This window comes from Rana temporaria, chromosome 8 (genome assembly GCF_905171775.1).
Source record: "Rana temporaria chromosome 8, aRanTem1.1, whole genome shotgun sequence".
Taxonomy (NCBI): Eukaryota; Metazoa; Chordata; class Amphibia; order Anura; family Ranidae; genus Rana; species Rana temporaria.
Window position 1 is genome coordinate 51,455,020 of NC_053496.1, and position 12,724 is coordinate 51,467,743.

At 45.9% G+C, this 12,724-nt stretch overlaps 1 protein-coding gene across 4 annotated transcripts in view; it reads right to left on the minus strand.

Moving 5' to 3' along the window:
- Positions 1–12,381, minus strand: part of CEP55 (centrosomal protein 55) — a 34,221-nt gene extending 21,840 nt beyond the window's left edge. Inside the window, exons 1-3 of one of the 4 annotated variants that reach the window (XM_040361776.1) lie at positions 12,253–12,381; positions 4,880–5,058; positions 3,114–3,335 (exon numbers count right to left, since the gene is read on the minus strand). In XM_040361776.1, the coding sequence (XP_040217710.1) occupies positions 3,114–3,335; positions 4,880–5,044 (387 nt within the window). In that variant the 5' untranslated portion in view covers positions 5,045–5,058; positions 12,253–12,381. Of the gene's footprint in view, positions 1–3,113; positions 3,336–4,879; positions 5,082–12,226 lie in introns of all 4 variants that reach the window. The other 3 variants (XM_040361773.1, XM_040361774.1, XM_040361775.1) reach the window with 3 other exon arrangements.
- Between the last annotated feature and the right edge of the window lie 343 nt (positions 12,382–12,724).

Consider the following 12,724-nt stretch of genomic DNA (forward strand, 5'->3'; position numbering starts at 1 on the left):
CAGGGGATGAGGTGGAATTCCACGAAACATATGTCGGCGGCTTAGATCTGACTAGCCCGTCAACAGCTGATCTCGCCATTGCAAACAAAACCCTGGACATCCAGCCACTCGGTACCGGCGTGACGGAGCAACGTCCTTTTCATAAGGGGTGACACGCATGCAGTCCTAGTGCCGGGTAGGCACTTAAGTAAGAGGCCAATCAGCTTGTTTTTAATTATGCTTTTAATAAATGGTAATACACTATGAGATCCCTTTTGTTTTCTGTGGTTGGACCTATTGGCTACCATTACTGAAGGCATCGTTCCAGATTCTGACGCATAGTATGCAGGCACTCAAACCTGCCCAGCGTATAAGACCAACTTTTTCAGTAAAGTGGTCCATACATTTTGGTAAGCGCATTCAATATCAAGAGCACTTCGGGTGAAGTCTAATAGATGTTGAAGGCTGCTTTATCACCTGGATACTATTTGCATGATCACTTAAAGAAGAATCTTTATTTGGATTTTCTTTATGAACTGTTTCATTCAAGAATCACTACTTTGGATATTATTTATAGATTATTGAATATCACGGATTTCAATGTTGGACTTTTTTTGCTATGCAAATGTATTCTCAATTATTGTGATGGAAGAGTAATCATTTGTTTTATTAATTTTCGGAGTGGAGTGTTCAACTTTTATATATACACACCCTGATATTTAAGCACGTGTATCTTTCATACCAGGATTTCTGTGCATTCACGTTAGGTGATTCACAAAATAGCGCCCTCACTTTTTGGAATTGCTTACACCTGTGCAACAGCTACAAAAAACGGCGGATATTTTACTATCCATAGGCGGCACTTTAAAAGCCTTTACAAGCCGCTCCGATTGCCATTACAAGAGAGCCAACCACCATCTCAAGAAAATAGCTGCAGGTATCATCCCATTATAACCACCGACGTATGGTACGCTGCTGTTAGTTACATTCTTAATATAAAAAATTAAAATAAAAAATAAATTGATTTCATATACACATCAATTCCATGTTGATCTAAATCGGATCTCCCGCGGTCCCACCCCCCCTTTTTTTGTCATTATATTTTTGAAAGCATATCAAATGAGTTACTCACTTCTCTGCCGTTTCTAATCATCCGCACAGCGATTCCTTCTGGAATAATAACTTTTATTTTGTCAGAAAAGCCGTTTCCATTTTGCTTGTGGGCATGAAGCCGACAAGCACTTACTTCCTTGTTTTGGTGAATGCTGAACTCCCAGCATTCACTGCCTCTCGTTACTGCACATGCTCAGTTCCGTGGCCGCTAGGGGTGCAACAGATCACAGTGTGTTCCGATCCGAATGGGGTGACCCGCTCGGATCACGGAACACACTGTGATCCGTGGATTGCCACGGCTCCGGAGCTAGGCCGAAGCCGCGGCCTTTCCTAATGTTATGGCAGCGGCTTTGGCCTACCTCTGGTACGCTAGGAAAGGCCGTGGCTTCGGCCTTGCTCCGGAGCCACCGCCGTAACATTAGGAAAGGCCGCGGCTTCGGCCAAGCTCCAGAGCCGCGGCCATCTTGGTACACCCGGCGGCGACCCTCCTGTTCACACCCACAGAGGAGGAGCCCGCACTCGTGGGACACGCCGCTCGTCTGTCGGTACTAGCTGGGGGGGGGGGGGGGGTCACTGTACCGAGCGGAGGGGGGGGGTCACTGTACCGAGAGGAGGGGGGGGGGGTCACTGTACCGAGAGGAGGGGGGGGTCACTGTACCGAGAGGAGGGGGGGGGGGGTGTCTGCACCAAGGGGGTACTATAGTTGGTGGGGGGGGGGGGGGGGGGAGATGTGGATATTACAGTGGGGGAGATTTTTTTTTTGCCGATCCGAAAAATGATCCGATCCGTGACTCCTGATCCGAGGAACGATCCGAACCGTGAGTTTTTTGATCCGTTGCACCCCTAGTGGCCGCCATCTTGCTACACCCCATACTCCTGCACAGTAATGATAGTGAGAAGGGGGCAATCGGACATATTGTTACACTCACCGGAGTTTTAGACTACAGTTATTTTAAACACAAAACGGATACTGTATTTAAGCATATAAGCTCAGTTGTGTTGAAAATAACTGTGAAATCTAGAACTCTGGTGGGTGTAACAAGATGTCCGCTTGCCCCTTCTCACTCTATCATTACTGTGCAGGCGTGTGGGGTGTAGAAAGATGGAGGTGAGGCTCCGCAATGACTCCTGGGAGCAATGAGAAAAGCTCCCCGGAAGGATATGACGCACTACCCGCAGAAAACCTGCATACGAGGGGACAGGAAGCTGAGTGACAGATGCTGTAATCAAAAGGTACCGTCACAGAAAAAAAAAAAACGTCCGTTTTGTACTGCATTAGAGTATGCTGTTTGATTAAACAAATGTTTAAAATAGGGTGGAGCTCCGCTTTAAGGACTTTATGAGGCGCATATTTGAATGTCCTTTATATCGCTTCTGTACGATTGCTATTCTACTTGGGATGATGCCCTTATGAACCCATTCATATACTGTATATATTTGAGACTCCACAAAGCTTTTGTTTATCTAAAGACAGGAAGATGCATTTCACTTTAGTACCTGTTGTATTATGAATAAGCACTTTTTTTTGCTTGAAATTCAACAGCAATGTACTTAGCCCTCTGAGTCTTTGTAATAGAGATAGACCTTCAACATGCCACATATCACTAAAGTGCCAGTTTTGTGTTAGGACATGAAATTAGTCCTGCTGCCATGCATCACTAGTGTGTAAATACAGGCTGCTGTGATTTGTGTGCATCTCTTATGAAAAAGTAATCTCTGCTATACACAGTGCAAGGACACACCAATATGGCCGCTTCAAAATGCGCTACTACACAACAAAATGCAAAAAACAGACTGAAGGATAGCAACCATGAAATGTAATTTTTGTAAAGGCTGAAATTAAATATGCAAAGGCAGCATTTGTCATAATTGTGACTAGAATGCAGAATCCAAAATGTATATGAAAAACCACTAAAATGTAAATTTTCTCCAAGATCCCTGAAACATTTCAGTAATAAAAACAATAGGAAACCCCAGATCCCATCAGAGAGGGTTTGCTTGGGGGAAACATCTGACCGTACCTGGCCAGGCTGTGGCACGCTGGTCTTGGACTGACCTATGCGTGGTGGAACCTCTGGGATCTGCTTGCGAATCTCTCTGGAAATGTTCTCTATGGTTTTGGCTTCTTGATTTGCCTGTAGGACCAGCCCTTTGTTCTTGGCATTCAGTGCATCGCTACGATTCCGTACAATATCAAGATCCTGGCCGTTTTTCACCTTCTGTGTTTCAAGGTCAAGTATTTTCTACAAGGACACAATTCAGTGCAGTCATGATTTTACCCCTCATTTGAAGTCACTTCATTTTCAAAACACATTGCAAAAAAAAGGTTGTAGTCAGTAGTGCAAGGTTAAACTAGCCAGTACAGGAAGGGTTCCTCACTCATCTACTTTAACCCTCAGAGTATCATCAGTTAATGCCACTTAGCATTGTACTACTTTAACTGGTAATTGCGCTGGCAATCTGACACCGACATCATCAGTGACATTAATACAGTGATAATACCATAGAGTCACTGTACTAATGACACTGGCTGGGAAGGGGTTAAAAGTGGGCCTAACCATGTGTAATGTGTGTACAGTGTGCTGCATTAAAATATCTCTGTCTTATTCCTGCTTTGCAGGGATAAGAAGCAGACATTGTTCCCTCTGTACAGAGCCCTGTGTTGATGGTCAACACAGGGCTCTGGGCTGTGATTGGACACAGCTGATCAGCAGGTCCCAGCCATGAATCATTGTCCTGGACTTGCTGAGAGACCTCCTGCTGTGTACAGTGGGTGTCAGCAGGGGAGGCAGCAACGTACAGGCTGCCCATCCACAGTGCATTGAAGGCGAGCAGTGCGCAAGTGGTTAAAAATAGTTATTTACACCCTTGCATCACTGAACCAAGCACACAGATCAATTTATATTTGGTATACAAAACAAGGAGCGGTCTTGCCTGCTAAATGGTTTGTATTTCAGTTCATCCTGTCCTGACATCTACAGTACTGTAGCACAGCACAGCCAGCACAATGACTTGACTTCCCTGCACTCAAACACAGTTAGGTCACCTCTTTGCTTTTACTTCTTGTCACCACATGGGAATGCAGGACACCTTACTGGACCAAGTACCTCTGGGTGATTGCGGTACATGAGAATTGAAGAGGCTGAAATCAAGTTAGAAGTATTTAAAAAGGAAAAGTGCAGCCTGAGCTTTTTGGGCTGGGCTTCTCCTCTGGGTCAAAGGAGTGCAATTCGTTTTGCACTCCTGTGACCCATTTTCAGTACAGAGTGGTCTGAAGTCTGTTCTCCGCTGACCTCACCAATGTCAGTCCAGGCACCATGTAATTCCTGACTTGAGACACTGATGGCAGTCTCAGCGAGCCGCTGAGATGGCCACTCCCCACCCCTCCAAAGCTCAGCGCTTCAGTGAGCGTGGAGGAGCAGAGCAGGAAAGATTCTGATTGACAGTCAGCAGCTCTCCGATCAGGGAGGTGAGAGAACCGAGCCATCGGCGGAGTTCGGTGGCTCAGTTCCCAGTGCAGAGATGCCGGGGGGGGGACAGATGCAACATCAGTCTGATGCTGCATCCACCTAGGAAAGTATGACTCTTTAATGATTCTCCCCCCACCCCCCTCCCTCAATATAACTGCATTCATTACTTCTTTTTAACGTGTGCCTGGAGTTTCATTTTAGGGCCCAACTCAACCCAGAGCCAACATCAACAGGCTTTACCGAGGGTCACAGCAACATCCAACACACTCATTCTGTAATGATGCAAAAAGGGACCACATCCATCATTGGTGTGTTACCTCCAACAATCTGCTCCTCTCTTCGTCAGACATCTTTGATTTGGACGATTCCTCCAATTTCTTTTTCAAAGCAGCATTTTCTTTCCTGAGCTTTTCCACATTGTTGTCACTTTTTGGCACAGGAGATTTTAGGCCCAGCTTGTTAGTCAGAATTTTGGAGGTCATATTTTTGATATGTTCTAAGGAGAGAAAGAAGTTGACAATATAAAAAATAAAAATAAAAAGATTATATAAAAAAAAAAAAAAATACATTTGACAAGTTTACAGAAACGTATTAAAGAATATGTAGATAAATATGATGGACACCCTCAGGGAGCAGTACGGTAGTTTCCCCTTTGACTTTTGGAGGTATCGTCAACTCACTGATTTTGTCTCCTCGCAGCACCACCTATGACCGATTAGACCTACGGAGCAATCTGATGTGGCCCGTGACCTCCTGCTCTGTGATGGAATAGAATACCGTTATTAAAGGTCAGTTTATTTTCAAAATCACAGTGTATGTATGTATGTATGTATGTATGTATGTATGTATGTATGTATGTATGTATGTATGTATGTATGTATGTATATATATATATATATAAATCTGTTCTGCAGTGGTTACTGGGCTGCTTTCAGACTGATCCGCAGGTGCAGAGAAGTACACCTGTGGGTTACCTGCACTGAGCCGTAGACTTCTGTTATTACCTGAGAGTTTGGTGAGCTTTCTGAAAGTGCACCAAACCTGCAGAATATAATAGAAGTCTATTGCAAAGTGCAGGAAAGCCAAAGGTACACTGTGTTGCACCCACACATCAGTGTGAAAGCAGCCTTGGGCCCTTTTCACACGGTCCGACCAATTGGACCCTCCATTCACCTCTAAGTAGCAGCAGACAAACTGACTTGTGTCCTACCTCCAATCCGAGCCGCAAAAAAATAAAATAAAAATCTGTATAGTGGGCTATGTCCATCAGAACAGACACGGACATAACATCAACCCGCTTCGCTCATTGTGGCCCGCGATTGGTAACCAAGTTGCATAAATGGCCCTCACTCTTCAAAAGGTTGGGTACCCCTGCCTTACAGAGTTTGAACGCATATGATCTCAGCTCATTATAAATTACTTGATTCGGCTTCCCCTAAACCATTCTTCATTAGGGAATGGGAACGAGATCTCGGGTGTGAATTCACTGAGGAACAATTGCACCACTTGTACTGTCTCACACACTATAGCCCAGTAGACTCTAAAACAAAAGAAAATAACTATACGTTGCTGTCCCGGTGGTACAGAGTGCCCACCTCCCTTGCTAGAACTCACCCTTTTGGTCTGCCGTCCGCAGACGCATATGGGATAGCCTAGGTATAGATGTGCCTCCCCCCCCCCCATCTTTATAAAACGCAGTGCTCTCCCTCACCTCCTCAATACCGCAAAGCGCCTTATACCAATTCACTGGATGAGACAGTGAGTTCTGAGCGAGTTGGACTGGCTTGGGAAGGTGATGGAGATCACGGAAGCAGAGGAATGGGTGGCCACATCCAAGGGAACTTGTGAGCGCTTTGACTAAGGCCCCTTGCACACTGGGCGTTTTTCATGCGGTAGAGCGCTAAAAATAGCGCTGCTATACCGCATGAAAAATCATGCCCTGCAGAGTTCAATGTGAAAGCCCGAAGGCTTTCACATTGAAGCGGTGCGCTAGCAGGAGCGCACCAAAAGTCCTGCTAGCCGCATCTTTACCGCGGTATAGGAGCAGTGTGTTCACCGCTCCTTCCCATTGAAATCAATGGGAAAGCGCGGTATTAACCCTTTTTCGGCCGCTAGCGGGGGTTAAAACCTCACCGCTAGCGCCTGAATATCGCGGTAAATACGACGGTATAGCCGCGCTACAAATAGCGCGGCTATACCGTCACCGCGGCTCCACGCTGCAATGTGAAAGCAGCCTTACTCTGGGCCTCATGCCAGGGCCATAACGCAGGACAGGCCCCAGTCTCCTCTAGTGTAGATATTGCTTTGTTAACCTTGGCGGATACTGCCTTTGGGCAACTTGTCCAGGCAAACCAGACTCTGAATCTGGTTCAGAACCAGATACAGAATTAAAGGGGTTGTATGGCTTCGGTTTTTTTTTTTTTTTTAAATAACAAACATGTTCTACTTACCTTCACTGTGCAGTTGGTTTTGCACAGAGTGGCCACGATCCTCCTGTTCTGGGGTCCCACGGTGGCCATCTCAGCTCCTCCCCGCAAGAGCTAACCCTCTCTGGGAAGTGCTCTCCCAAGGGGGGATAGCTTGCTGGCCCACCGCCGAGTGTATCACTCGGCCCCGCCCCCCAGGTCATTGGATTTGTCAATGAAGAGCCAATACGTCAAGGTGTGCCAAAGGCGGGATCACGCCCGTGGAGATTCAGGGCTCAGGTAAGTAAAACGGGGGAGGGGCTGGGGGGCCGGAGAGTGCAAGGTGTTTTTTCACCTTAATGCATGAAGGTGAAAAAAAAAACACAAACCCATACAACCCCTTTAACATTGATGTTCCTAGTATAGTTATACCACATTAGCCAATGAACCAGGTGTGTTTGCCGATTTATAATAGCCTCGGCGGTACTTGTTTATGATTTTTCTTCTTTTTACATGTCTTCCATGTTCTTATTTTACTTTATGCGAGTCCAAGATGCTGTAAGGTATCTGCTCTGATTTATTGAACAAGCCCCATATCCATCCCCCAAAGTGTGAGGGGAATGCCTACTTAGATTGAAAATCTAAGACAGGGATGGGCTCATGCTAGTAATAATTATACTCATGGTGTAATGTATTATGGTGCTACCAATATAAGTATTTGCCCTTGAGGTGCATTTTTCCTTCCCTTTCCCCTTTTGTATGGCTTAAAATGTAAAAAAAAAAAGTCAGACAAGTGACAGGGAATGCAGGTAACGCGTTTCACAAGATATATCTTGCTTGATCACAACTTCCCTAACATTCCATATTTCTAATAGGTTTTTGATTAAAACAAGAATCCCAATAAGAGTATATTAATTGGTTTAGATGACAGTTATAGCATCTATGAACTGCTATATATACTGCCATTTTTTTTTATACTAATAGCGGCGACCAGTGACTTATAACGGGACCACGATACTGTGGCAGTCAATCTGAAACTAACATCACCAGTGACACTAATCCAGTGATCAGGTCTAATATTATACACTGTCCCTGTACCAATGACACTGGCTGGGAAGGAGTTAACATATGTGTACAGTGTGCTGCTTTTAATTGATGAGAAACTGACAGATCCTCCCTTTCTACAGAGATATGTGTTGTTTATCATCACAGAGCTCTGGGCTAGGAATGTACACAGCTGATCAGCATTTCCCAGCCGTGAATCATTGGCCGGTGTCTGCCGACTGTCGTCAGATTGTGTATACAATCACAGCAGGCACCGGGCAGGAAGTGCACCCCAAACCCCAGACGTAGGCAGCAATGTACCAGTACCCTGCTTTGCCTACAGTGGCCGCCCATCCACAGTACATTGCAGGCAGGCAGTCGGAAAGGAGTTCTGGTATAAAACGTTTAGGTAGCAGGATCTCCTCTCACCCCTTTATATTTACCAAGTCCTAACTTGATGCAGTGCTGTGCCCGTCTGTAGCGGCTCTTTTCTCTCTCATAGGTTTTGCTGGCACACAGAGCCCTCAGCACACAGCTTGCTGGTGTTTGGAAGGGAGGAGGAGCGCCGGCAGGGGACCCCAGAAAAGGAGAGTTGGGGTCAGGAAGTCTTAAAGGGGTTGTAAAGGTACAACTTTTTTCCCTAAATATCTTCCCTTACCTTAGTGCAGTCCTCCTTCACTTACCTCATCCTTCCATTTTTCTTTTAAATGTCCTTATTTCTTCTGAGAAATCCTCACTTCCTGTTCTTCTGTCTGTAACTACACACCGTAATGCAAGGCTTTCTCCCTGGTGTGGAGTGTCGTGCTCGCCCCCCTCCCTTGGACTACAGGAGAGTCAGGACACCCACTAACACACAGCTCCTTTATCTGCAACGTAGAGAGCGTCCTGACTCTCCTGTATTACTGTGTGGAGTTACAGACCGAAGAACAGGAAGTGAGGATTTCTCAGAAGAAATAAGGACATTTAAAAGTAAAAATGGAAGGATGAGGTAAGTGAAGGAGGACTGCACTAAGGTAAAGGAAGCTATTTAGGAAAAAAAAAAATTGTACCTTTAAGACCTCTTTCACTGGGAGGCAGTTTTCCTGCTTTTTAGCTCGTAAAGCGCCTGAAAACTGCCTTCCATGCCACCCGAATGTGAAAGCATGTGTGATTTCACACTGGGGCGGTGCCCTTGCGGGACGTTAGAAAAAGTCCTGCAAGCAGCATCTTTGGGGTGGTTTGGAAATGCTGTATACAGCTCTCCCAAAACGCCCCTGTCCGCTAGCGGGGGTTAAAAGCGACCGAAAAGCGCCTCTTAACCACTTCCCCGACCTCCTCATGTACATATACGTCAGCAGAATGGCACGGACAGGCACATGTACGTCCTCTGCTAGACGTGGGTGGGGGGTCCGATCGGGACCCCCCCCGGTACATGCGGAGGTCGGGTCCGCTCGGGGAGCGATCCGGGACGACGGCGCGGCTATTTGTTTTTAGTCGCGATCGCTCCCCGGAGCTGAAGAACGGGGAGAGCCGTGTGTAAACACGGCTTCCCCGTGCTTCACTGTGGCGGCGCATCGATCGGGTGATTCCCTTTATAGGGGAGATCCGATCGATGATGTCATTCCTACAGCCAGACCCCCCTACACTAGTAAACACACACACAGTGATCCCTAAATGTTACAGCGCCCCCTGTGGTTAACTCCCAAACTGCAACGGTCATTTTCACAATAAACAATGCAATTTAAATGCATTTTTTGCTGTGAAAATGACAATGGTTCCAAAAATGTGTCAAAATTGTCCGAAGTGTCCGCCATAATGTCGCAGTCACGAAAAAAATCGCTGATCGCCGCCATTAGTAGTAAAAAAAAAAAATGCAAAAAAACTATCCCCTATTTTGTAAACGCTATAAATTTTGCGCAAACCAAACGATAAACGATTATTGCGTTTTTTTTTACCAAAAATAGGTAGAAGAATACGTATCGGCCTAAACTGAGGAAAAAAAAAATTATATATGTTTTTGGGGGATATTTATTACAGCAAAAAGTAAAAAATATTGCATTTTTTTCAAAATTGTCGCTCTATTTTTGTTTATAGCGCAAAAAATTAAAACCGCAGAGGTGATCAAATACCACCAAAAGAAAGCTCTATTTGTGGGGAAAAAAGGACGCCAATTTTGTTTGGGAGCCACGTCGCACGACCGCGCAATTGTCTGTTAAAGCGACGCAGTGCCGAACTGTAAAAACCCCTTGGGTCTTTAGGCAGCAATATGGTCCGGGGCTTAAGTGGTTAACGACCGCCGCATGTACATATACGTCGGCAAAATGGTACGGAAGGCAGAACGACGTGCCTAGATGTGGGTCGCTGCCTAGATGTGGGTCAGGGGGTCGGTCGGGACCCCGGTACATGCGGCGGTCGGGGAGCGATCCGGGATGAGGGGGCGGCTATTCGTTTCTAGTCGCCCCCTCGCGATCGCTCCCCGGAGCTGAAGAACTGGGAGAGCCGTATGTAAACACGGCTTCCCCGTGCTTCACTGTGGCGGCTGCATCGATCGTGTCATCCCTTTTATAGGGAGACACAATCGATGACGTCAGACCTACAGCCACACCCCCCTACAGTTGTAAACACACACTAGGTGAACCCTAAATGTTACAGCGCCCCCTGTGGTTAACTCCCAAACTGCAACTGTCATTTTCACAATAAACAATGCAATTTAAATGCATTTTTTGCTGTGAAAATGCCAATGGTCCCAAAAATGTGTCAAAATTGTCCGAAGTGTCCGCCATAATGTCGCAGTCACGGAAAAAAATAAATCGCTGATCGGCGCCATTAGTAGTAAAAAAAAAATAATAAAAATGCAATAAACCTATCCCCTATTTTGTAAACGCTATAAATTTTGCGCAAACCAACCGATAAACGCTTATTGCGATTTTTTTTTACCAAAAATATGTAGAAGAATACGTATCGCCCTAAACTGAGGAAAAAAAATGTTTTTTTATATATTTTTGGGGGATATTTATTATAGCAAAAAGTAAACAATATTGATTTTTTTTCAAAATTGTCGCTCTATTTTTGTTTATAGCACAAAAAATAAAAACCGCAGAGGTGATCAAATACCACCAAAAGAAAAACTCTACTTGTGGGAAGAAAATGACGCAAATTTCGTTTCGGTACAACTTTGCATGACCGCGCAATTACCAGTTTAAGCAGCGCAGTGCCAAATTGAAAAAAACACCTCTGGGCATTTAGCTGCATATTGGTCCTGGGATTAACTGGTTAAACAGCGCTCAAGTGTCGCTAAAAACGATCAGCGCTTTAGTGCTAATGCACAGGCAGCCTCATTGTGAAAAGGGGTCTTCTAGCAGATGAGACACACTGGGTCCCAGCTGTCATATACCCCCTCCCCCACCCCACCTGTCACACATTAAGGCTACTTTCACACTGGAGGGGGGGGGGGGCGGCGTTAGCGGTAAAGTGCAGCTAATTTTAGGGTCACAGCTTTTAACCCTAGCTTGCCAAACAAAGGGTTAAAAGCACTGCTGCTGAAGCGCTTTGGCAGCGGTGCCCATTGATTCCAATGACAGGGGCGGTGGCGGAGAGGTATATACACCGCCTGAAAGATGCCGCTTGCAGAACTTTTTCTAACGTCCTGCCAGCGCAACCGCCCTGGTGGGAAAGCACGCGGGCTCTCACACTGGGGGTTCAGGGGAGGCGATTTTCAGGTGCTATTTTTAGCCCTTTAGAGCCTGAAAAATCACCACCAGTATAAAAGGGGTCTAAGGCTGCATTCACACGCACACACACACACACACACACACACACACACACACACACACGTGGGCGAAATCGCCACAATTTTAAATGGCTGCAATACACGGAGTGCATTCGTTATCCCATTACTTCTAATGACACCCCAAATGCACTGCAATTGTCAGGCGACAAATCACAATGCACGACACTGTCCCCTAAAAGAGGCGCACGTTCCAGGTTGCAATTTGCAGAGCGATTTATTGTGCAGAAATTGTAGCGCCATAAGAAGTAGCGGCATCACAAACCCGCCCCGCGTTTTGCAGCCATTTGAAATCGTGGCAATTCCACCCACAATCATTTGTGAGGGAAACTTCAGTGTGTATGGAAGTAAAACCTCCCTGTATACAGAGGACACCCACCAGAAATACGTCCTCCTAGAATCACACAGACTCCCACCACATAACCCCCGGATCTCAGTCTATCACTCACCCTTCTATACAGCCCCTATAACTCACCCTCCGTGCTCAGCTCTCCTCACAGCCGGGCGGACGGTCACCTGTCAGCCGCCCACAATGAGCCCAGTCAATACAAAAATAAGCACTTCACTTCCGGGACGTTTGAAAACCGCGCCGTGCCAACGCTATGTGCGTCCCCTAGTGCTCAGAATTTCCATCCTCGCTCCAGGCGCCATTTTCTTGGAGTCTCCATTACAATAATATTATCTTCACTAGAGAGCGCTGTGGAGCTCCTCCGAGAAAACTGCGTGGCTCCACAAGTCCCCTCCTCATTGTTGCTGAACAAATATCTATCTAAATAGATTAGATTACAGTAGTGTATAGTAATTAATGTCACATTTATAGCCTCAGGCAATCAGTAGAGATTAATGCTTCACACACACTGAAAACAATGCATGTGTTTTCTCATAGCTCCAAACTGTCCCTGATTTGGAACAAAGTCCCTATTTTCCCTTATGTGTCCCTCATTTTG